The 26,910-nt window shown below is 44.6% G+C and overlaps 1 protein-coding gene across 1 annotated transcript in view; it reads right to left on the bottom strand.

The window, feature by feature from the left end:
• The window catches only part of LOC115192913 (anoctamin-9), a 37,231-nt gene that overhangs the window by 10,297 nt on the left and 24 nt on the right, over positions 1-26,910 (bottom strand). Inside the window, exons 1-12 of the mRNA XM_029751862.1 lie at positions 26,681-26,910; positions 23,790-23,882; positions 21,720-21,842; positions 17,979-18,115; positions 17,439-17,488; positions 14,850-14,908; positions 12,242-12,321; positions 9,403-9,537; positions 9,216-9,309; positions 2,040-2,100; positions 1,252-1,334; positions 951-1,055 (exon numbers count right to left, since the gene is read on the bottom strand). The exon at positions 26,681-26,910 is cut by the window's right edge and continues 24 nt beyond it. Of these exons, the coding sequence (XP_029607722.1) occupies positions 951-1,055; positions 1,252-1,334; positions 2,040-2,100; positions 9,216-9,309; positions 9,403-9,537; positions 12,242-12,321; positions 14,850-14,908; positions 17,439-17,488; positions 17,979-18,115; positions 21,720-21,842; positions 23,790-23,882; positions 26,681-26,701 (1,041 nt within the window). The 5' untranslated portion in view covers positions 26,702-26,910. The remainder of the gene's footprint in view (positions 1-950; positions 1,056-1,251; positions 1,335-2,039; positions 2,101-9,215; positions 9,310-9,402; positions 9,538-12,241; positions 12,322-14,849; positions 14,909-17,438; positions 17,489-17,978; positions 18,116-21,719; positions 21,843-23,789; positions 23,883-26,680) is intronic.

The following is a 26,910-nucleotide window of genomic DNA, read 5'->3' as shown; positions in this document are numbered from 1 at the left end:
CCTTATATGGATCTGTCTTGATACTGCTCAGAACTGTTCCTATATGGAGCTGTCTTGATACTGCTCAGAACTGTCCTTACATGGAGCTGTCTTGATACTGCTCAGAACTGTCCTTACATGGAGCTGTCTTGATACTGCTCAGAACTGTCCTTATATGGAGCTGTCTTGATACTGCTCAGAACTGTCCCTGTACGGAGCTGTCTTGATACTGCTCAGAACTGTCCCTACATGGAGCTGTCTTGATACTGCTCAGAACTGTCCCTATATGGAGCTGTCTCGATACTGCTCAGAACTGTCCTTATATGGAGCTGTCTTGATACTGCTCAGAACTGTCCCTACATGGAGCTGTCTCGATACTGCTCAGAACTGTCCCTGTACGGAGCTGTCTCGATACTGCTCAGAACTGTCCTTATATGGAGCTGTCTTGATACTGCTCAGAACTGTCCCTATATGGAGCTGTCTTGATACTGCTCAGAACTGTCCCTATATGGAGCTGTCCGAATACTGCTCAGAACTGTCCCTACATGGAGCTGTCTTGATACTGCTCAGAACTGTCCCGATACTGCTCAGAACTGTCCTTATATGGAGCTGTCTTGATACTGCTCAGAACTGTCCTTATATGGAGCTGTCTTGATACTGCTCAGAACTGTCCTTATATGGAGCTGTCTTGATACTGCTCAGAACTGTCCTTACATGGAGCTGTCTTGATACTGCTCAGAACTGTCCCTATATGGAGCTGTCCCGATACTGCTCAGAACTGTCCCTGTACGGAGCTGTCCCGATACTGCTCAGAACTGTCCTTATATGGAGCTGTCTTGATACTGCTCAGAACTCTCCCTGTACGGAACTGTCTTGAGATTAAGCCAGATTCCTCTTTAGACCATGCGTTGTGGGCCAGATGTGCCTTTCAAACTGGTTTCAAACAAGCCATTTGTAAAATAGGCACTCACTATAAGAGTGACCAGGATTAGGACCAGGGTGCTGCGTAGGTAGGAGTGCTTGTGTTCCTTCGGCGCACATTCTGCATTGTTCACTATCTCCAGGATCAGCTCCTCCTACAGATAGAGGAACATAGGGCTATTATAACACTCGCTCGACAACATTCCCACCAGTTTCACAGGGCCCTATTCCAAGGGGTTCGGTCGGGACATATACATATACAGATAGCTCTACCTATTTTTTTTAAATATATTTTTTAAAAGATCAGAAAACAAATGTTGACCAAAAATAATGTTTTTAGTGGGACCATACCTCCTCCTCACACCAGTCGAACACCTTCCATTCACATGTATAGGAGGCTCTGTGTCGTTTCCAGAACTCCAGGAACAAGGTGGCTGGAGAAACAACAACAGCAGTACTGTATCTCAGCGCTAAAACCATAACATATCTGTAAGGTACTACCGTATGCAAGACTACCCCATAATAACATATCTGTAAGGTACTACCGTATGCAAGACTACCCCATAATAACATATCTTTAAGACTACCCGATAATAACATAAAAACAACAACATGGGAGATGTTTTAAAGACATTGATAGAAACATCCTAGCCTGGTTCCAGATCTGTGTCTGCTATCTGGCCAACACCTTGTCACTCATTGTCACACCAAACGTCAAGAAAATTCCAGGAGTTAGCAAGAGAGCAGAAACAAACTGGTAACCAATGATTCCTATTAGTACAGGTGTAGGATCTTAATTTGTTGCTGGGAATTTTCAGATGAGAAATGCAGATGAGCTTCAATGAAAACCCACACTAACACATGGTTATATTAACAGTATTCCACTTTTCATGTAACTTCATTTTGACCCAAACGCAGATCAAGCAACATTATCGACTGAACGTGAAAATCTTTTTGCTGCAAGATTATTTAGTTGCAACAATACAGGTCAAATTGAGATCCTACATCTGTAGCTTTCTCAGCACTGAAAACATAACATATCTTTAGAGAACTACTGGAGTATATAGGACCCACCCCATAATGCCATGAACATAGTAGACATATATTTAAGGTAATACCATATATATATATAGACTCACTCCATACTGCCATGAACATAGCAAACATAACTGTCCCCTCGTTGTCAAATAGGATGCTGACCTGTAGAGAAAGAGACTACACTTGTTAGAAACCAGTTCCACAACACATGTTTTTGTAGTGTACACACACGCACACCAGTTGTGAGTTTGGTGTCGAAAGAAGGATGCATAGACATAAAATAACCTCATACCTACTGTCAAAATATGGTGGTGGATATTTGATTTAATGGGTCTTTTTTTTTTTTGCTTCCACTGGTCAACGTCATCATGAACTCTACCAAGCATAAGGACATTTTAGCTAAAAAACCTGCTTGCCTCTTCCAGTAGGCTGAATATTTTGGCCGCAAGTGGATCTTCCAGCAAGACAATAGCCCCCAAGCACACATCAAAATCTATAAAGAACATTTTGCAATGGGCATCTCAGTCTTCAGACTTGAACCCCATTGAAAACATGGGGGTTTGAATTGAAAAGGGCAGTCAGTCCATAAGCACAAACTGAAGGGTATCCAGCCTCTGGAAAGATGATGTATGAAGGTCTAAGATCCCTGATAATGTGAAAGAAAAAAATACGGCAGACAGAGTGGGAGGGTCGTCACATCTCCAATCTCATTAAAAAAAATATAGAAAAAAAGCTCAATGTTGTTATCCTTGCAAGTATTGAAAACAGGAGTATCAATCATTTTTTTAAACTATCCCTTTGAGAAGTTGTTTTTATTACTTGTTTAACAAAATATCTTTCCCTGAGCAATTGTATTAGCACAAAATAGTATAATCTTGAACATTTTTGGAGCATACAATATAGCTCAGTATTTGTAGTATTTATTTTTCATTTTTGCTCATCTTTGTCAAGGGTGGCAATAACTTTGGAGGTTACTGTATTTAAATATTGTGGTTTCAGCTGAATGGGATAATCCTTTTCACATGAACCTGACATGTAGTTTCCTCTGTAATCACATGGTAATAAGCTTTAAAAAAAAAAAAATAGACCCACTCCAATTTGCATACCGCCCCAACAGATCCACAGATGATGCAATCTCTATTGCTCTCCACACTGCCCTTTCCCACCTGCACAAAAGGAACACCTATGTGTGAATTCTATTCATTGACTACAGCTCAGTGTTCAACACCATAATGCCCTCAAAACTCATCAATAAGCTAAGGACCCTTGGACTAAACACCTCCCTCTGCAACTGAATCCTGCAACTTCCTGACGGGCCACCCCCAGGTGGTAAGGGTAGGTAACAACACATCCGCCATGCTGATCCTCAACACAGGGGCCCCTCAGGGGTGCGTGTTCAGTCTCCTCCTGTACTCCCTGTTCACTCATGACTGCATGGCCAGGCACGACTCCAACACCATCATTAAGTTTGCTGATGACACAACAGTGGTAGGCCTGATCACCGAAAACAACGAGACAACCTATAGGGAGGAGGTCAGAGACCCGGCCGTGTGGTGCCAAGACAACAACCTCTGTTATTTTACCGCTGCTGTTAAATTATTTGTTAGTTTTATTTTCCATTTTTTTCTTAACACTTTTTTTTCTTAAAACTTGAAGAATTACTGGTTAAGGGCTTGTCAGTAAGCATTTCACTGTAAGGTCTACACCTGTTGTATTCGGGGCATGTGACAAATATAATTTGAAAGAAATACAATAACATAAAACATATTTCATATTAAATATTTAAAGATGTATTGCACTTTGAGAATTGTGAATTCTCGCTGTTTTACCTATATTGAAATGTAAAATCCAAACCATTTACTTCTTAAAACATTAAACGGCAAATGCTTTTTGAAAACTATTGGAGAAATTAACTCATGCTCATTAAAGAAATTAAAATTGACATTTACATTTAAGTCATTTAGCAGACGCTCTTATCCAGAGCGACTTACAAATTGTAATCTACAGGTATCTAAAATTGAAATAATTCATATGGTATTTGTTTCTTTATAGAGACCATATATTATAATCTTTATTCTGTGATTCATGTGGATAATTCCATATCAAAACCTATGCAAAGTCTTCAGCTACAGCTCTCATCAAATAGTTTTGCCAACAACAATTGCAAACACTGATCCCAGCAAATAAGGGCACGAAAACCACCAATTTAATTTTCTCAACGCTGTAGACCCAGAGAGACAAAATAATTATACTACCATTTTAAAGCCTGCAAAATATCTTTGGTTTCTCACTCAAAACAAGTAGCCTTTCACACCTTGCAGAAACCAATTTCTTGCGTGAAACACTGCCCAGGATTGTCATGTTAGGTACCCACCAGTCACATGTGGTTTCTCACCAACACTGACACAGTTAACCTCTACACCTGTTCTATCAGGCACCTGTTTCTAGAGCCCTTGGCCAATCAGGAATCTACCTGTCGGCAGAAAATGTCGGCAGAAAATAAATGTGGGGTGCCGGCGAGGACAGGAATCGAACAGGCTCACTGAGCAGGACGTCTGCTTCTTCTCCCTGCTAAGACTGACTCTACACACACACTCACACACACACACTAGTAGGACACTTTACCCAAAGGAACCTAAGCTTTGCTGTCTTGGAAAGGAGTGAAATAAATTGTGACTCTGGGATTGGTACTTAAGAACGAGTACTTCAACTACTAGCGCTACAGTAACTACATCATGGAGTCCAGGGCCTACACAGACAACCTACTCATCAAACCCAGACCGACACTGAGGATGACCTTACACAGACAACCAACTAACCAAATCCAGACCCAACACTGAGGATGACCTTACCCAGACAACCTACTCATCAAACCCAGACCCACCAAATCCAGACCCAACACTGAGGACGACCTTACCCAGACAACCTACTCACCAAACCCAGACCCACCAAACCCAGACCCAACACTGAGGATGACCTTACCCAGACAACCTACTCACCAAACCCAGACCCAACACTGAGGACGACCTTACCCAGACAACCAACTCACCAAACCCAGACCCAACACTGAGGACGACCTTACCCAGACAACCTACTCACCAAACCCAGACCCAACACTGAGGACAACCTTACCCAGACAACCTACTCACCAAACCCAGACCCACCAAACCCAGACCCAACACTGAGGGCGACCTTACCCAGACAACCAACTCACCAAATCCAGACCCAACACTGAGGACAACCTTACCGCTATCTCCATAGCAGTGCAAGACACCCAAAGAACAGAAAATCGTTGCATGCATGCGAGGCAGCAGTATTTACAAGTCATTACAGAGGACAGAATGGCACCTCCCTTGGGCTGGTCTCCCTGGAGACGCCCTTCGACATCATAAAGCTGCTGTCTGAGAACATTCCTCCAGCCACCCCCAGGAGGCGCTAGACATGATCATCAAGCTGTTGCCCATCTCCCCCCTCTGTCCCCCAAAACTCTCTTCCCCTTCACATCCAGTGCGGACAACTACGAAAAACAACATCTTCCACTCCCTGCTCTCCCAGAAGTGGTCCACAGAGACAGGCTTCCTGAGGCTCTACCACTGAGCAGACTCTACCCTAAAGCGATCCCTGTGCCGAGCAGTCCAGCCTAGTGTACTTTGACTCCTACACAAACTCCCCTCCAAAGAGATAAAGGAATGATTACCAGTTAAATCTGGGAGGCCCTGAAGCCACCCAGCACAAGTCATCTGAGCTGCTCATGTTTTACCTCAAGAAATGGCCAGTTCTACCCCATTTCCCTCCAGGGGTGGCAAGCTCTGCTAGCCTGTCCTCCAACCAAGTCAAGACAGTGGTCATGGCAGTGTTTGAGAACGACAAGAGTTAAGAGATCCAGCTGAGGTGCTGGAATTACTGGCACGCACGCCAGCTGACCGTTACGCAAAGGGTCATTGACATCACCGACTACAAAGAGGTCTTCGGTGGCATCTTCCATGTGGAAGAAGTGGCCTTCAATGCTCTGTCCTTCATTTGGAACCCTAATGAGGAAGTAACGATGTACATTGGCATCAACTGTCTGAGCACAGACTTCTCCTCTCAACCTACAGATCAACACCTACAATTTCAGCACCAAGCCTCATCCACAGAGCGGCCTGCGAGGTCAACATTTTCTGTGATAAGGTTGCAGAGAGGAAGATGAGGGAAGACGGGCAAGAGGAGGAGCAAGAGGAGGGCCAAGAGGAGGGGCACGACACCAGCTCCATGACAGTACCTTCTCAAGACCCTGGAGGACCACGTCACCAGCTCCATGACAGTACCTTCTCAAGACCCTGGAGGACCACGTCACCAGCTCCATGACAGCACCTTCTCAAGACCCTGGAGGACCACGTCACCAGCTCCATGACAGTACCTTCTCAAGACCCTGGAGGACCACGTCACCAGCTCCATGACAGCACCTTCTCAAGACCCTGGAGGACCACGTCACCAGCTCCATGACAGCACCTTCTCAAGACCCTGGATGACCACGCCCCCAACCCTGTCCTCTTCATCCCAGAGATGCAGCCCTGCGGCCTTGCAACCCCCGCCCACCACAACAATGGAGGAGATTGAAAGGACCTCTCTGAAGACACTGTACCCTGATAGTGGACCAGAGTGGTGGTAGCCCACCACCAAGCAAGCAGGCCAGATGGGAGGAGCAACAGAGAGTACTCCTGTATGTGAGAACAGAGTCTGAGGAGGTGTTCGATGAGCTCATGCTCAACACCCCAACTCTGAAAGGCCTGAGAAAAGTCATTTCGGAAAAGTATGGCCTACACGAGGACACCATTGGGAAAATCTAGTTGTAATAGTATAACACAGTAGTAGTAGTAGTATAATGCAGTAGTAGTCATACAATACTGCAGCAGTAGAAATAGTATACTGCAGTAGTAGTAATAGTATACTGCAGTAGTAGTAATAGTATAATGCAGTAGTAGTAATACTATACTGCAGTGGTAGTAGTAGTAATAGTATAATGCAGTAGTAGTCATACAATACTGCAGCAGTAGAAATAGTATACTGCAGTAGTAGTAATAGTATAATGCAGTAGTAGTAATACTATACTGCAGTGGTAGTAGTAGTAATAGTACAATGCAGTAGTAGTAATACTATACTGCAGTAGTAGTAATAGTATAACGCAGTAGTAGTAATAGTATACTGCAGTAGTAGTAATAGTATACTGCAGTAGTAGTAATAGTATACTACAGTAGTAGTAATAGTATAACGCAGTAGTAGTAATAGTATACTGCAGTAGTAGTAATAGTATACTACAGTAGTAGTAATAGTATAATGCAGTAGTAGTAATAGTATAACGCAGTAGTAGTAATAGTATACTACAGTAGTAGTAATAGTATAACGCAGTAGTAGTAATAGTATACTGCAGTAGTAGTAATAGTATACTACAGTTGTAGTAATAGTATACTACAGTAGTAGTAATAGTATAATGCAGTAGTCTGCCTGTTAGTTCACAGCCTGATGTATTGTGTAACCATAGAAATGATTCCCTTTATCCACTGTGCTAAAACCACTTAGTTTCAGATCAACCCTGTCAACATCTTTCAGTTGAGTTTTTACATTTTTCTTTGTATGTTTTTGCAACATTTCAACATTGCTCTAGCTCCTGTAAAATGGATCGATCTTACAGACAGTGAGCCACGTGGCCGTGGCTTGCTACTGTATATAAAGCAGGCAGACAGGCATCGAAGCATTCAGTTACTGTTGTATTGCACGTTAGAATGGGCAAAACTAGTGACCTAAGCAACTTTGAGCGTTGTCTGATCATCAGTATCAGTATCTCAGAAACTGCTGCCCTCCTGGGCTTTTCACGCACGACAATGTCTAGGGTTTACCGAGAATGGTACAACAAACAAAAAATAACATCCAATCAGCACCAGTCCTGTGGGTGAAAACAGCTCGTTGAAGAGAGGTGGAAGGAGAATGGCAGGAATCATGCAAGCTAACAGACGGGCCACAAACAGACAAATAACGGCACAGTACAACAGTGGTGTGCAAAACGGCATCTCGGAACGCACAACTTGTCAATCTTTGTCACGGATGGTTATTACAGCAGACGACCACACCAGGTTCCACTCCTATCAGCTAAAAACAAGAAGAAGTGGCTCCAGTGGGCACGCCATCACCAACACTGGACAAATGAGGAGTGGAAAAACATTGCCTGGACCGACAGATACCAGTTCCTGTTACGTCATGCTGATGGCAGAGTCAGGATTTGGCATAAGCAGCATGAGTCCATGAATCCGTCCTGCCTGGTGTCAACGGTACAGGCTGGTAGTGGTGGTGGTGGTGTAATGGTGTGGGAATGTTTTCCTGGAAAACGTTAGGTCCCTTGATACCAGATAAGTAACGATTGAACGCCACAGTGTATCTGAACATTGTTGCTGACCAAACCCAATAGAGTATCATTGGGATGAGCTGGAACGGGCTGTTGTCAGCGTGAATGTACCACCGTCCAATCTGCAGCAAATGTGTGATGTCATCTCGTCAGCATGAACCAACATCCCTGTGGAACGTTTCCGACACCTTGCAGAATCCTTGCTGTGAAGGCTCCCGAGTGGGTCAGTAGTCTAAGGCACTGCATTACAGTGCTGAGGCTTCACTACAGCCTGGGGTTCGATTCCATAGCGACTCCTAGTGGCGGGCGGGGCGCCTGCAAGCTGACGTCTGTTGTCAGTCGAAAGGGGGGTTCATCCGACACATTGGTGCTGCTGGCTTCGGCGTTAAGCGAGCAGTATGTTAAGAAGCAGCACGGCCTGGCGTGTTTCGGAGGACACATGTATCAACCTTCGCAGCGTTGAGACAAGATCATAACTACCAATTGAATATCACTAAATTTGGGAATAATTGCACCCCCCCAACCCTCATAAATAAAATAATCCATGTGCTGAACAATTCAGGCTGTTCTGGAGGCAAATGCTTTTGTATTGATACTTGTCGAGTTTTATTGTTTTTCGAAGAAAATATATATTTTTTACTAATGAGTGAGTGAGCACGTGAGTGAGCGCGTGACTGAGCGTGTGAGTGAGCGAGTGAGTGAGCGAGTGAGCGAGTGAGTGAGTGAGCGCGTGAGCGAGCGAGTGAGCGAGTGAGTGAGTGAGTGAGCACGTGAGTAAGTGAGCGAGAGAGCGAGCGAGTGAGCGAGTGAGTGAGTGAGTGAGTGAGTGAGTGAGTGAGTGAGTGAGTGAGTGAGTGAGTGAGTGAGTGAGTGAGCGAGCGAGTGAGTGAGTGAGTACCTTGGCGTAGAGGCAGGTATCGCTGAGTAGCCACACTTTGCATCTCTTGTCACACAGCGGACACATGATCGTGTTAGACTCACACACCTCCTTTCTACAAGAAAAACATTATTAACCAGATGGATGCCTACATACAGGTTATTACATAGTAATATTACACACAGAGAACACACACACACACACTCACATAAGTGGCGAGGTGTTGTAGAAAGCCAGCGCGTAGAGGAAGACAACGACCCCTAACAGAGAAGCAGGGAGCAACAGAAGGGTGTACCAGCCCAGCCACAGGTAGTACAGAGCCACCTTCTCTCCAAAGTAGTTCCTGACAGGGGCGAGATAAAGACAGACAGGTGTCGAGATAAAGACAGACAGGTGTCGAGATAAAGACAGACAGGTGTCGAGATAAAGACAGACAGGTGTTGTTCCTGAGTGACACATGCAACACGATTGAAGTAGAGCCTTGAATAGAACATTGTTTCTCTAAAAACACAGGTCCAGGTAAAGGGGTATACAGTGCATTCGGAAAGTATTCAGACCCCTTAACTTTTTCCACATTTTGTTACATTACAGCCTTATTCTAAAATTGATTAAATTGTTGTTTTTTCTCCTCATCAATCTACACAGAATACCACATAATGACAAAGCAAAAACAGGATTATTGAATCTTTTTGCAAATGTACTAAAAACTAAAATCAGAAATACCTTATTTACATAAGTATTCAGACCCTTTGCAATGAGACTTGAAATTGAGCTCAGGTGCCTCCTGTTTCCATTGATCATCCTTGAGATTTTTCTACAACTTGACTGGAGTCCACCTGTGGTAAATTCAATTGAAACTAACCTAACCTAACATCACTGATGGGTTGGCCCTGGAGACAGACCTAACTAATCTAGCATCACTGATGGGTTGGCCCTGGAGACAGACCTAACATCACTGATGGGTTGGACCTGGAGACAGACCTAACTAACCTAACATCACTGATGGGTTGGCCCTGGAGACAGACCTAACATCACTGATGGGTTGGCCCTGGAGACAGACCTAACTAATCTAACATCACTGATGGGTTGGCCCTGGAGACAGACCTAACTAACCTAACATCACTGATGGGTTGGCCCTGGAGACAGACCTAACATCACTGATGGGTTGGCCCTGGAGACAGACCTAACTAACCTAACATCACTGATGGGTTGGCCCTGGAGACAGACCTAACTAATCTAACATCACTGATGGGTTGGCCCTGGAGACAGACCTAACTAATCTAACATCACTGATGGGTTGGCCCTGGAGACAGACCTAACATCACTGATGGGTTGGCCCTGGAGACAGACCTAACTAACCTAACATCTCTGATGGGTTGGCCCTGGAGACAGACCTAACTAACCTAACATCACTGATGGGTTGGCCCTGGAGACAGACCTAACATCACTGATGGGTTGGCCCTGGAGACAGACCTAACTAACCTAACATCACTGATGGGTTGGCCCTGGAGACAGACCTAACTAATCTAACATCACTGATGGGTTGGCCCTGGAGACAGACCTAACTAACCTAACATCACTGATGGGTTGGCCTTGGAAACAGACCTAACTAACCTAACATCACTGATGGGTTGGCCCTGGAGACAGACCTAACTAATCTAACATCACTGATGGGTTGGCCCTGGAGACAGACCTAACTAATCTAACATCACTGATGGGTTGGCCCTGGAGACAGACCTAACATCACTGATGGGTTGGCCCTGGAGACAGACCTAACTAATCTAACATCACTGATGGGTTGGCCCTGGAGACAGACCTAACATCACTGATGGGTTGGCCCTGGAGACAGACCTAACTAACCTAACATCACTGATGGGTTGGCCCTGGAGACAGACCTAACATCACTGATGGGTTGGCCCTGGAGACAGACCTAACTAACCTAACATCACTGATGGGTTGGCCCTGGAGACAGACCTAACTAATCTAACATCACTGATGGGTTGGCCCTGGAGACAGACCTAACTAATCTAACATCACTGATGGGTTGGCCCTGGAGACAGACCTAACTAATCTAACATCACTGATGGGTTGGCCCTGGAGACAGACCTAACTAACCTAACATCTCTGATGGGTTGGCCCTGGAGACAGACCTAACTAATCTAACATCACTGATGGGTTGGCCCTGGAGACAGACCTAACATCACTGATGGGTTGGCCCTGGAGACAGACCTAACTAACCTAACATCTCTGATGGGTTGGCCCTGGAGACAGACCTAACTAACCTAACATCACTGATGGGTTGGCCCTGGAGACAGACCTAACATCACTGATGGGTTGGCCCTGGAGACAGACCTAACTAATCTAACAATACTGATGGGTTGGCCCTGGAGACAGACCTAACTAACCTAACATCACTGATGGGTTGGCCCTGGAGACAGACCTAACATCACTGATGGGTTGGCCCTGGAGACAGACCTAACTAATCTAACATCACTGATGGGTTGGCCCTGGAGACAGACCTAACATCACTGATGGGTTGGCCCTGGAGACAGACCTAACTAATCTAACATCACTGATGTGTTGGCCCTGGAGACAGACCTAACATCACTGATGGGTTGGCCCTGGAGACAGACCTAACTAATCTAACATCACTGATGGGTTGGCCCTGGAGACAGACCTAACATCACTGATGGGTTGGCCCTGGAGACAGACCTAACTAACCTAACATCACTGATGGGTTGGCCCTGGAGACAGACCTAACATCACTGATGGGTTGGCCCTGGAGACAGACCTAACTAATCTAACATCACTGATGGGTTGGCCCTGGAGACAGACCTAACATCACTGATGGGTTGGCCCTGGAGACAGACCTAACTAATCTAACATCACTGATGTGTTGGCCCTGGAGACAGACCTAACATCACTGATGGGTTGGCCCTGGAGACAGACCTAACTAATCTAACATCACTGATGGGTTGGCCCTGGAGACAGACCTAACTAATCTAACATCACCTGATGGGTTGGCCCTGGAGACAGACCTAACTAACCTGACATCATTGATTGGTTGTCCCCGGAAACAGGCTGTCCATCTGGCCCAACTTTTCCTCAGTTCCTTCTGAGTTTTCCTCTGAAAGCATGAGCACAAAGTCAGGGACAGGAGCATTCAAACACACACACACACACACACACACACACACACACACACGACAAATGTTTTAACATTTTCAAAAATGAATCATCACATGGACAAACAGGTACTCAGTGTGCGTGCGTGTGCGTGCGTGTGCGTGTGTGTGTGTGTGTGTGTGTGTGTGTGTGTGTGTGTGTGTGTGTGTGTGTGTAAATGTCAGTTAACAAGAACAGAGGTGTCCTGCTCAGACAGTAAATAAATCACCTTTCTATGTTTAACTCTGAGGGTGTCTCAGCAGTCTCTCAGTACGCAGAAAAACAGAGGAAAACAATGATATCGCTTCGACCTTTAGAGTCTTTATGGCAGCCATTCATTCACATACCTTTGACACAGAAGCTTCTTTTCCATCAGATAAACCCAGACACTTAGGTAGTGTCGAGTGTCTAGTGGGTAGTGTCTAGTGGTTAGTGGTTAGTGTGTTGTGGGTAGTGTGTTGTGGGTAGTGTGTAGTGTCTAGTGGGTAGTGTGTTGTGGGTAGTGGGTAGTGTCTAGTGGGTAGTGTGTTGTGGGTAGTGGGTAGTGTCTAGTGGGTAGTGTCTAGTGGGTAGTGTCGAGTGTCTAGTGGGTAGTGTGTTGTGGGTAGTGGGTAGTGTCTAGTGGGTAGTGTGTTGTGGGTAGTGGGTAGTGTGTTGTGGTAGTGGGTAGTGTCTAGTGGGTAGTGTGTTGTGGGTAGTGGGTAGTGTCTAGTGGGTAGTGTGTTGTGGGTAGTGGGTAGTGTCTAGTGGGGTAGTGTCTAGTGGGTAGTGTCTAGTGTCTAGTGGGTAGTGTCTAGTGGGTAGTGTGTTGTGGGTAGTGTGTTGTGGGTAGTGTCTAGTGGGTAGTGTGTTGTGGGTAGTGGGTAGTGTCTAGTGGGTAGTGTCTAGTGGGTAGTGTCTAGTGTTTAGTGGGTAGTGTCTAGTGTCTAGTGGGTAGTGTCTAGTGTCTAGTGGGTAGTGTCTAGTGGGTAGTGTCTAGTGGGTAGTGTCTAGTGGGTAGTGTCTAGTGTCTAGTGGGTAGTGTCTAGTGGGTAGTGTCTAGTGGGTAGTGTCTAGTGGGTAGTGTGTTGTGGGTAGTGTATAGTGGGTAGTGTCTAGTGGGTAGTGTCTAGTGGGTAGTGTGTTGTGGGTAGTGGGTAGTGTCTAGTGGGTAGTGTCTAGTGGGTAGTGTCTAGTGGGTAGTGTCTAGTGTCTAGTGGGTAGTGTCTAGTGTCTAGTGTCTAGTGGGTAGTGTCTAGTGTCTAGTGTCTAGTGGGTAGTGTCTAGTGGGTAGTGTCTAGTGGGTAGTGTCTAGTGTCTAGTGGGTAGTGTCTTGTGGGTAGTGTCTAGTGGGTAGTGTCTAGTGGGTAGTGTCTAGTGTCTAGTGGGTAGTGTCTAGTGGGTAGTGTCTAGTGTTTAGTGGGTAGTGTCTAGTGGGTAGTGGGTAGTGTCTAGTGGGTAGTATGATGTGGGCAGTGTGTAGTGGGCAGTTTGTAGTGGGCAGTGTCTAGTGGGTAGTGGGCAATGTGTAGTGGGCAGTGTGTAGTGGGTAGTGTCTAGTGGGTAGTGTGTTGTGGGCAGTGTGATGTGGGTAGTGTATAGTGGGTAGTGTCTTGTGGGCAGTGTGATGTGGGTAGTGTCTAGTGGGTAGTGTCTAGTGGGTAGTGTCTAGTGGGTAGTGTCTAGTGGGCAGTTTCTAGTGGGTAGTGTCTAGTGGGTAGTGTCTAGTGGGTAGTGTCTAGTGGGTAGTGTGTAGTGGGCAGTGTCTAGTGGGTAGTGTCTAGTGGGTAGTGTCTTGGGGGTAGTGTCTAGTGGGTAGTGTCTAGTGGGTAGTGTGTTGTGGGCAGTGTCTAGTGGGTAGTGTCTAGTGGGTAGTGTCTAGTGGGTAGTGTGTAGTGGGCAGTGTCTAGTGGGTAGTGTCTAGTGGGCAGTGTGTAGTGGGCAGTGTCTAGTGGGTAGTGTCTAGTGGGTAGTGTGTAGTGGGCAGTGTCTAGTGGGTAGTGTCTTGTGGGTAGTGTCTAGTGGGTAGTGTCTAGTGGGTAGTGTGTTGTGGGCAGTGTGTAGTGGGCAGTGTGTAGTGGGCAGTGTCTTGTGGGTAGTGTCTAGTGGGTAGTGTCTTGTGGGTAGTGTCTAGTGGGTAGTGTCTAGTGGGTAGTGTGTTGTGTGTAGTGGGCAGTGTGTAGTGGGTAGTGTACATCCAAAATGGCACCCTATTCCTTATACAGTCCACTACTTTTGACGAGATCTACTATATAGGGTGCAGGGTACACGGTATAGGGTGTAGGGTACAACATCTTTGCAGAAAGCCAGCTACTTTTCTAACTATCTACCCCACTTCCTCATGGGAGCATCTACTGCCTACCTAAACCATGCTGTTCAGCAGAAAAGATAAGTCAAATATCAGGAAGAGATACACACACACCATCGAGACATAGGTGTTTGTCCCAAATTACACCCTATTCCCTACTTAGTGCACTACTTTTGACCAGAGCAGCAGACTTCTGTCTTTACCTCATGCAGGCAGAACTTTGCTTCAAACACTTTCTTCTTCAAGAGTTCAAACAGGTTCTCTGTGAGATTGGACAGATGAGGAGGGGAACTTTAGGAGAAGTCCAGTATGTGAGAAAGACAGAGAGAGAGAGACAGCGAGAGAGAGACAGCGAGAGAGAGACAGCGAGAGAGAGAGACAGCGAGAGAGAGACAGCGAGAGAGAGACAGCGAGAGAGACAGCGAAAGAGAGAGACAGCGAGAGAGAGAGACAGCGAGAGAGAGACAGCGAGAGAGAGACAGCGAGAGAGAGACAGCGAGAGAGAGACAGCGAGAGAGACAGCGAGAGAGACAGCGAGAGAGAGAGACAGCGAGAGAGAGAGACAGCGAGAGAGAGAGACAGCGAGAGAGAGAGAGAGAGACAGAGAGAGAGAGACAGCGAGAGAGAGAGACAGCGAGAGAGAGGAGAGACAGCAAGAGAGAGACAGCGAGAGAGAGAGACAGCGAGAGAGAGGAGAGACAGCGAGAGAGAGACAGCGAGAGAGAGACAGCGAGAGAGAGGAGAGACAGCGAGAGAGAGGAGAGACAGCGAGAGAGAGGAGAGACAGCGAGAGAGAGGAGAGACAGCGAGAGAGAGGAGAGACAGCGAGAGAGAGACAGCGAGAGAGAGAGAGACAGCGAGAGAGAGACAACGAGAGAGAGACAACGAGAGAGAGGAGAGACAGCGAGAGAGAGAGACAGCGAGAGAGAGACAGCGAGAGAGAGACAACGAGAGAGAGGAGAGACAGCGAGAGAGAGAGACAACGAGAGAGAGGAGAGACAGCGAGAGAGAGAGACAGCGAGAGAGAGAGACAGCGAGAGAGAGAGACAACGAGAGAGAGAGACAGCGAGAGAGAGACAGCAAGAGAGAGACAGCGAGAGAGAGAGAGAGAGAGACAGCGAGAGAGAGACAGCAAGAGAGAGACAGCGAGAGAGAGAGAGAGAGAGAGAGACAGCGAGAGAGAGGAGAGACAGCGAGAGAGAGAGACAGCGAGAGAGAGAGACAGCGAGAGAGAGACAGCAAGAGAGAGACAGCAAGAGAGAGACAGCAAGAGAGAGACAGCAAGAGAGACAGCGAGAGAGAGAGACAGCGAGAGAGAGAGACAGCGAGAGAGAGACAGCGAGAGAGAGACAGCGAGAGAGAGAGACAGCGAGAGAGAGAGAGAGACAGCGAGAGAGAGAGAGAGAGACAGCGAGAGAGAGACAGCGAGAGAGAGAGACAGCGAGAGAGAGAGACAGCGAGAGAGACAGCGAGAGAGAGACAGCGAGAGGGAGACAGCGAGAGAGGGAGACAGCGAGAGAGGGAGACAGCGAGAGAGAGAGACAGAGAGAGGAGAGACAGAGAGAGAGGAGAGACAGCGAGAGAGAGGAGAGACAGCGAGAGAGAGAGACAGCGAGAGAGAGAGACAGCGAGAGAGAGAGACAGCGAGAGAGAGAGACAGCAAGAGAGAGACAGCAAGAGAGAGACAGCGAGAGAGAGAGACAGCGAGAGAGAGAGACAGCGAGAGAGAGACAGCGAGAGAGAGACAGCGAGAGAGACAGCGAGAGAGAGACAGCGAGAGAGAGACAGCAAGAGAGAGACAGCGAGAGAGAGAGACAGCGAGAGAGAGAGACAGCGAGAGAGAGACAGCGAGAGAGAGAGACAGCGAGAGAGACAGCGAGAGAGAGAGACAGCGAGAGAGAGAGAGAGACAGCGAGAGAGAGAGAGAGACAGCGAGAGAGAGACAGCGAGAGAGACAGCGAGACAGCGAGAGAGAGAGAGAGACAGCGAGAGAGAGACAGCGAGAGAGAGACAGAGAGAGAGGAGAGACAGCGAGAGAGAGGAGAGACAGCGAGAGAGAGGAGAGACAGCGAGAGAGAGAGACAGCGAGAGAGAGAGACAGCGAGAGAGAGACAGCAAGAGAGAGACAGCGAGAGAGAGAGACAGCGAGAGAGAGACAGCAAGAGAGAGACAGCAAGAGAGAGACAGCGAGAGAGAGAGACAGCGAGAGAGAGAGACAGCGAGAGAGAGAGACAGCGAGAGAGAGACAGCGAGAAAGAGACAGCGAGAGAGAGACAGTGAGAGAGAGAGAGACAGCGAGAGAGAGAGACAGCGAGAGAGAGAGAGACAGCGAGAGAGAGAGAGAGAGACAGCGAGAGAGAGAGAGACAGCGAGAGAGAGAGAGACAGCGAGAGAGAGAGAGAGACAGCGAGAGAGAGACAGCGAGAGAGAGAGAGAGACAGCGAGAGAGAGACAGCGAGAGAGAGACAGCGAGAGAGAGACACAGCGAGAGAGAGAGACAGCGAGAGACAGCGAGAGACAGCGAGAGAGAGAGAGAGAGAGAGAGACAGCGAGAGAGAGAGAGAGACAGCGAGAGAAACAGCGAGAGAGACAGACAGCGAGAGAGGGAGAGAGAGACAGCGAGAGAGGGAGAGAGAGACAGCGAGAGAGGGAGAGAGAGACAGCGAGAGAGGGAGAGGGAGAAAGAGCGAGAAAAAGAAAGAGAAAGAAAGAAAGAAAGAAACAAAAAGAGAGAGAGACAGAGAGAGACAGAGAGGGAGGACTGGCGTGGGTGAGGACAGAGCACTACTCACCTCCTGTATTAAGGAAGACATGACTCAGGATAAAGTGAACAATGCGGATCCTGAAATAAAGAAAACATTTTAACATGGCTGACAAGACTGAGTATCTGTTTATAATTCCTTTTAAAGAAGTTAACATGTTTGTCATGCTAATACGTTGAGTCATCAGTGTTACGCTCTTCGTTAGAAATGGACCCAGGTGCAGTGTGGTAGGCGAACATATTCCTTTATTTTCAAATGAACACCGTCAAAACAACAAAATACAAAAACGAACGTAAGGTTCTGCAGGCAACACAGCACCTAAGCAAAAACAAGATCCCACAATCCCAGGTGGGAAAAAGGGCTGCCTAAGTATGATCCCCAATCAGAGACAACGATAAACAGCTGCCTCTGATTAGGAACCATAGTAGGCCAACAAAGAAATAGATATGCCCACCCAAGTCACACCCTGACCTAACAAAATAGAGAATAAAACAGGCTCTCTAAGGTCAGGGCGTGACAATCAGACCGTGCAAGCGTGTGTCTCTCTGCATGCGTGTGTGCATAACTTACCTGGTGGAAAGAGGAACATTTCCCTGCTGTTCACTCCAGTTGCAGGCATCAGACACCTTCAGTAGATACCTGTACTTCTCAAAGACTTCGTTTGGAGCTTGGATACCGTAGAAGACAACAGTGTCGTCTATAATTTTCTAACACAGAAATACAGTACCAGTCAAATGATTTGGACACACCTACTCATTCAAGGGTTTTTCTTTATATTTACTATTTTCTACATTGTAGAATAACAGCAAAGACGTCAAAACTATGAAATAACACATATCGAATCATGTAGTAAACAAAAAAGTGTTAAACAAAATGTATATTTGAGATTCTTCAAAGTAGTCACCCTTTGCCTTGATGACAGCTTTGCACACTCTTGGCATTCTCTCAACTAGCTTCATGAGGTAGTCACCTGGAATGCATTTCCATTAACAGGTGTGCCTTGTTAAAAGTTAATTTGTGGAATATATTTCCTTCTTAATGCGTTTGGCCAATCAGTTGTGTTGTGACAAGGTAGGGTTGGTATACAGAAGACCCAGAGTAAGATCTGCTGCAGATAAGTTCAGTAGTGTTACCAGCCTCAAAAATCGGCAAGTAACTGCACCTCAGATGGCAGCCCAAATAAATGCTTCACAGAGTTCAAGTTACAGACACATCTCAACATCAACTGTTCAGAGGAGACTGCGTGAATCAGGCCTTCATGGTCAAATTGCTGCAAAGAAACCATTACTAAAGGACACCAATAAGAAGAAGAGACTTGCTTGGGCCAAGAAACACGAGCAATGGACATTAGACTGGTGGAAATCTGTCCTTTGGTCTGATGAGTCCAAATTTGAGATTTTTGGTTCCAACCGCCATGTCTTTGTGAGACGCAGAGTAGGTGAACGGATGATCTCTGCATGTGTGGTTCCCACCGTGAAGCATGGAGGAGAAGGTGTGATGGTGTGGGGGTGCTTTGCTGGTGACACTGTCTGTGATTTATTTAGAATCAAGGCACACTTAACCAGCATGGCTACCACAGCATTCTGGTTTGCGCTTAGTGGCACTATCATTTGTTTTTCAACAGGACAAAGACCCAAAACACACCTCCAGGCTGTGTAAGGGCTATTTGACCAAGAAGGAGAGTGACGGAGAGCTGCATCAGATGACCTGGCCTCCACAATCACCCAACCTCAACCCAATTGAGAAGGTTTGGGATAAGTTGGACCGCAAAGTGAAGGAAAAGCAAGTGCTCAGCATATGTGGGAACTTCTTCAAGACTGTTGGAAAAGCATTCCAGGTGAAGCTGGTTGAGAGAATGCCAAGAGTGTGCAAATCTGTCATTAAGGCAAAGGGTGGCTACTTTGAAGAATCTCAAATATAAAATATTTTGTGATTTGTTTAACACTTTTCTTTGGTTACTACATGATTCCATATGTGTTATTTTATAGTTTTGATGTCTTCACTATTATTCTACAATGTAGAAAATAGTAAAAATAAAGAAAAGCTGATAGGGTTATTTGGTTTCAGCGGTAACGCAGTTGGTTACAGCATGAATGTTGACAGCTGAAACACAGCCTATCCAGCCGTGACGGCACACTTGCCATATGCATGTGGAGCAAGAGTAGCCTAATGTGCCTAAGGCTCTTTTTGTCCTTTCCAATGCAATCTTGAAGTAGTCAAGACTGTCACTAAAGGGTTTGGCTCCTGAGACCGCTTGGAAATAAATCTTTATCACCAAAGCGTTGTTAAAATATAACATCTGAGAGCAGTAAAACAGTGAGCTAACATTCCCTTTGTATCTATGCATTGTAGGCAGGCCCACATTATTTTAGCCATGTTCCATTTTGGATGTGCGTAAAACCCCTCCATGATGTAGGCTATTTCCATGCCCCTCATGAAACGAGAGATGAGAACCATGTATTTAGAAGTCATCTGTAACATGTAACAATTGCTTGTTTTCAGTTTCATATGTTCAAAACCCAAGCCCTCCTTGGGCCTTCTATAACAAAGCCTGGTGCAACAGCAATGTGTCTTTTTCTATTCTGCCGATTTTATGAGATCATTACATTTGACATGTATTTATTGTTGTTGAATTGATTGGTTGTAATAAAACTAAACAAAAATACAAAGCAATCTTAGTAGAATGATTCACCTTCCGGGTTTTATGGTTACATCTGTGGTCTGCATGCAATGCAACTTCTTCTGATCGGTAAGATGGTTCCTATTATGTTCATAAACCAGTATAACGGTTCACTTTATACTGGATCTCTGTCCAGCTACTGTGAAAAAGTTTGGATGTGTGTACAAACCCTCCATAGTCTCCTAGCCTTCCCTGTGGCTCAGTTGGTAGAGCATGGTGTGTGCAACGCCAGGGTTGTGGGTTCGATTCCCACGGGGGGCCAGTACAAAAAAATAAAAAAATAAAAATACAATGTATGAAATGTATGTATTCACTACTGTAAGTCGCTCTGGATAAGAGCGTCTGCTAAATGACTTAAATGTAGTCTGCGCAGTTTAAATGTTATATGTCCACGGAGAGAAATGATGGCGCCTGTAAGTATGACATAGCTTATTTAAAACAAGTTGTTTTGTTTAGAATTTGTTATTTTTTTTAGGTCTTATCAATAATTAATTTAATCTTGCTTATTGACAATGTTTGGCATGTCCATGCTCAGCCATAATGCAATTTACAGTAGGCCTAGCCCCTATATCAGTGTGAATTTTATTGAGGCCATGCAATTACTTAGAACAATGTGGACTGCAAAATGGATTCAAGTTAACGTATTTAGCAAAGATAGGTCTACATTTAGTTATTTTGTTTCTGTAAGCCATTTAACAAACTATAACGGGCTAACATTGGAATTGGAGTAGATTCCAAGGCAATATATAAAAGACCGTAAATACACAACTTGAAGCAACCACACACGCACAATTTTTTTTCTTCATCAAAACACAGCCCTTTCGCGCCAACAAGTGCTCCGATAATTGTGATAGTGAAAATAGCTAAAATATTTCTGACACACCCCTGAACCTATAGCGCTACTGCCTGTGCCTTAGATTATCATTGTGTTAGGTTTGTTAAAATAGAGGCCTGTGCCTTAGATTATCATTGTGTAAGGGTTGTTAAAATAGAGGCCTGTGCCTTAGATTATCATTGTGTTAGGTTTGTGAAAATAGAGGCCTGAGCCTTAGATTATCACTGTGTTAGGTTTGTTAAAATAGAGGCCTGAGCCTTATATTATCATTGTGTAAGGTTTGTTAAAATAGAGGCCTGAACCTTTATAATGTCTTATAACAAAGCTATGATAATAGACTAGGAAATAATGAGCAGGTAAACTCATCTTAGTTTAAGCCAACACAAACATGATTATACTTAAATTTGGTTTTAAAAACTCTTATAAAAATAATCTGTATTTTACAAGAACAACAAAAGGAGGGTAAACTAACCTTTGCTTAAGAACATGCAATGTGAAAAGGCATACAGCTTGTTAAACTGGTAATATAACTCTACAGCTTGTTAAACTGGTAATATAACTCTACAGCTTGTTAAACTGGTAATATAACACTACAGCTTGTTAAACTGGTAATATAACTCTACAGCTTGTTAAACTGGTAGTATAACTCTACAGCTTGTTAAACTGGTAGTATAACTCTACAGCTTGTTAAACTGGTAATATAACTCTACAGCTTGTTAAACTGGTAATATAACTCTCCAGCTTGTTAAACTGGTAATATAACTCTACAGAGTGTTAAACTGGTAACATAACTCACTGTTATCTTCAAGTTCTTCATCTTTAGTTTCTCGATAAAGGCCTCTTGCATCTTGAATGTATCTTTCTCCGGATCATCCACTGTCTTAGCGACCAGGACATAGTCGTATGACAGTGGAGTACGCTGAGGAGAAAAGATGAACCACACACACAGAGACATAGTCGTATGACAGTGGAGTACGCTGAGGAGGAAAGATTAACAAGATAGTGTCGACTTGAGTGATTTGATGGATCCAATACTGAACATGAAGACGAAAATAAAGCAATAACTGAATCTATGACATGATGATTACATAGAGCAACTGATGTATCCCAGAGCATTCGGAAAGTATTCAGACCCATTTTCCCACATTTTATTATGTTATGGCCTTGTTCAAAAATGTATTTAAAAAATAAAATAATCCTCATCAATCTACACGCAATATCCAATGATGACAAAGCAAAAACAGTTTTTTCAGCAAATCTATTAAAAATAAATAAAACAGAAATACCTTATTTACATAAGTATTAAGACCCTTTGCTATGAGACTAGAAATTGAGTTCAGGTGCATCCTGTTTCCATTGATCATCCTTCAGATGTTTCTACAACTTGGAGTCCACCTGTGGTAAATTCAATTGATTGGACATGATTTGGAAAGGCAAACACCTGTCTATATAAGGTCCCACAGTTGACAGTGCATGTCAGAGCAAAAACCAAGCCATTCAGTTGAAGGAATTGTCCTTAGAGCTCCGAGACAGGATTGTGTCGAGGCAAACATCTGGGGAAGGCTACCAAGAAATATCTGCAGCATTGAAGGTCCCCAACAACACAGTGGGCTCCATCATTCTTAAATGGAAGAAGTTTGGAACCACCAAGACTCTTCCTATAGCTGGCCGCCCGGCCAAACTGAGAAATCGGGGGAGAAGGACCTTGGTCAGGGAGGTGACCAAGAACCTGATGGTCACTCTGACATAGCTCCAGAGTTCTTCTATGGAGATGGGAGAACCTTCCAGAAGGATAACCATCTCTGCAGCACTCCACCAATCAGGCCTTTATGATAGAGTGGCAAGACGGAAGCCACTCCTCAGTAAAAGGCATGACAGCCTGCTTGGAGTTTGCCAAAAGGCGCCTAAAGACTCTCAGACCATGAGAAACAAGATACTCTGGTCTGATGAAACCAAGACTGAACTCTTTGGCCTGAATGCCAAGCGTCACATCTGGAGGAAACCTGGAACCATCCCTATGGTAAAGCATGGTGGTGGCAGCATCATTCTGTGGGGATGTTTTTCAGCAGCAGGGACTGGGAGACCAATCAGGATCGAGGGAAAGATGAACGGAGCAAAGTACAAAGAGATCCTTGATAAAAAACCTGCTCCAGAGCGCTCAGGACCTCAGACTTGGGTGACGGTTCACCTTCCAACAGGACAACGACCCTAAGCACACAGCCAAGACAACGTAGGGATGGCTTCGGGACAAGTCTCTGAATGTCCTTGAGTGGCCCAGCCAGAGCCTTGACTTGAACCCGATTTAACATCTCTGGAACGACCTGAAATTAGCTGTGCAGTGACACTCTCCATCCAACCTGACAGAGCTTGAGAGGAACTGCAGAAAAGAATGGGAGTAACTCACCAAACACAGGAGCGCCAAGCTTGTAGCATCATACCCAAGAAGACTTGAGGCTGTAATCGCTGCCAAAGGTGCTTCAACAAAGTACTGAGTAAAGGGTCTGAATACTTATGTAAATGTAATATTTCAATAATACATTTGCAAAAATTTCTAAAAAAATGTTTTTTGCTTTGTCATTATGGGGTATTGTGATGTCATTATGGGGTATTGTGATGTCATTATGGGGTATTGTGATGTCATTATGGGGTATTGTGTATAGATTGATGAGGAATCTTTTTTTAATTCCATTTTAGATTAAGTCTGTAACGTAACAAAATGTGAAAAAGGTTAAGTGGTCTGAATACTTTACAAATGCACTGTATGACTGTCCATTGACTGTATAAAACAACCAGCAATGCACTGTAAAGCTGGTTTACATACAGTAATAGAGTGAAACAGGCCTGTGTTTCATCAGTCATCTCTTACCACTGAGGGAAGTAGTGGTGATGTCTCAGGACTATCAAAATGGTGCCCGTTTTCCTTCACCACTCCCATCAGCTCCAAGAGTTCGATGCTGGCCTAAAACATGATGAGAATACAGGACCACACAGCAAGGTGAGTAGGAGTTTGATGCTGGCCTAAAACATGATGAGAATACAGGACCACACAGCAAGGTGAGTAGGAGTTTGATGCTGGCCTAAAACATGATGAGAATACAGGACCACACAGCAAGGTGAGTAGGAGTTTGATGCTGGCCTAAAACATGATGAGAATACAGGACCACACAGCAAGGTGAGTATGCACATCATCTTCTTTAATTAGATGGCTCCGAGACAGCAATTAGACGAGCGTTTCCCAAACTAGGGGTCGCGGACCATTGTGGGATCGCCTGATATGAAAATGAGGTCGCAGGAGAATTTCCCAAATCCTTAAGAAAAATATATATGTATCATAAAAAATATACTGTATATTATAATGTCGTCTTTATACCTCAAAATCATTGTGATGTGTTTCACCTTAAAAATCTAAATGAACATTTTTCAAATCTAAAAGATAAAATTCATCCAGAGATCCTGGAAAATGGCCACTTGATCGTTCCACTTGAATCATTCCCACTGTGAATGGCTTGGCCTGCTACGCTATAAAAACCACACACTATTGCAGAGACTTTGATATTACCGGCGGGAATTGACGTGCTGAAAACAATGTGTGGGGAGGCAGAGGCACAGAAACTCACAACAATACCTTTGTCAGATAACACTGTTATTAAACGAAGAATGTACTGCCCCGACTGAACGACTGAAACACTCCCCCAGCGTATGCATTCCAAATGGACGTTAGCTGTGAGCGCCGCGATGCCCCATGCTTTGACTTCTGTTTGCTATACATGTCCGGGGTGAAGAGTGTTTCTACGGCAACAGCGGTGCAGCGATACTATCCAGTCAGTCTTCCTAGTTCTTAGTTCATGCTGAGAGTAACCTAGTAACCTAAACGCAGTGATTTATTTCTCATGTGTTTGTAGAAAAATATATACAGGTACCAGTCAAAAGATTGGACCCACCAACTCATTCAAGGCTTTTTCTTTATTTTTACTATTTTCAACATTGTAGAATAATAGTGAAGACATCAACACTATGAAATAACACATATGGAATCATGTAGTAACCAAAAAAGTGTTAAACAAATCAATTTGAGATTCTTCAAAGTTGTCTCCCTTTGCCTTGATGACAGCTTTGCACACTCTTGGCATTCTCTCAACCAGCTTCATGAGGTCAGTCACCTGGAATGTATTTCAATTAACAGGTGTGCCTTGTTAAAAGTTAGAGTTACCAGCCTCAGATTGCAGCCCAAATAAACACTTCACAGAGTTCAAGTAACAGACAAATGTCAACATCAACTGTTCAGAGGAGACTGTGAATCAGGCCTTCATGGTCGAATTGCTGCAAATAAACCACTACTAAAGGGCATCAATAAGAAGAAGAGACTTGCTTGGGCCAAGAAACACGAGCAATGGACATTAGACTGGTGGAAATCTGTCCTTTGCTTTGCTGTTGACACCATCTGTGATTTATTTAGAATTCAAGCTACACTTAACCAGCATGGCTACCACAGCATTCTGCAGCGATACACCATCCCATCTGGTTTGGGTTTAGTGGGACTATAATTTGTTTTTCAACAGGACAATGACCCAACACACCTCCAGGCTGTGTAAGAGCTATTTTACCAAGAAGGAGAGTGATGGAGTGCTGCATCAGATGACCTGGCCACCACAATCACCTGACCTCAACCCAATTGAGATGGTTTGGGATGAGTTGGACTGCAGAGTGAAGGAAAAGCAGCAAAACTAGTGCTCAGCATATGTGGGAACTCCTTCAAGACTGTTGGAAAAGCATTGCAGGTGAAGCTGGTTGATAGAATGCCAAGAGTGTGCAAAGGTGTCATCAAGGCGAAAAGTGGCTACTTTAATGAATCTAAAATATTAAATATATTTTGATTTGTATAACACCTTTTTTGGTTACTACATGATTCCATATGTGTTATTTCATAGTTTTTGACGTCTTCACTATTATTCTACAATGTAGAAAATAGTAAAAATAAAGAAAAACCCTTGAATGAGTAGGTGTGTCCAATCTTTTGATTGGTACTGTAGTTCATAGTTATATCTAATTAAAGATATTACACGTTGCCTCTTAAACCTGAGACACACCCATACAAACAACAGCTTCTCTTGAGCCCCTAAAGACGCCAGAAGATGTGAATTGTATGTTGAAAAAAATAAAAATAAATTCCAGGCACTCCTTTTTGTGACCTAATTTAAAAAGCGATGATTCACTATATGCCTGTCAGCCTTCAAGTTCGGGGGATAACAGATACACGTATCTGTCATTAGAATAGAACATAATTATAATAAGACTTTTCCTACAGTCCGCAGAGAGCAGCTCATCAGGCCGCGAGTTATCATAGAATAAGGTATATGACTGGTATATTGTAGCACATGTTGAGAGAAAGCGCATGGGCCACTCATGTCAATGTGTAGCCTAAACCTAGGTAAGGATCCGCAAATAAAACAAGTGGAATTATGCAATATTTGATCAATGTAGCCCATGCAATCAATGTCAATCAAAGCATCATATTCCACTGCCCGTTCATCTATTTCTTCCTATCCATGAAATGAATCAATTACCCACTATGTGAAGGACAACCACAAAAGTATACTCAATAGTAATGAATAAAAACGTAGGCCAATGACGATTATTTGTTCATGTATAGTTAGGCTTACAGTATGTAGGCTAAACGGATACTCAAACAGCTTGTTGACATGCATGTGGATCCCCGTGTAATCACCCGTCTATTATAATAACAATAGTTTGATCTACCTGTCTCCTGTGCCGCGACATGACAGCTGAATAGGTGTTCAATACAACAGAGAGAGCTCTCCGCTATAGGTGTCCGACGACCAAACCACACAGCGCACTCAATGGACGATTCTTTTCTAATTCAACGTTTGCTCGTAACAAAAATAGCATTCGGTGCACCTGTCAAACCACTTCTTCCGTACTTTCCCAAGAAACTCAAACACCGTGTTCGTTTCTCAGGCTCAGGAATG

This window comes from Salmo trutta, chromosome 4 (assembly GCF_901001165.1).
Source record: "Salmo trutta chromosome 4, fSalTru1.1, whole genome shotgun sequence".
NCBI classification, from domain to species: Eukaryota; Metazoa; Chordata; class Actinopteri; order Salmoniformes; family Salmonidae; genus Salmo; species Salmo trutta.
This window is presented reverse-complemented; position numbering and strand designations above follow the sequence as displayed.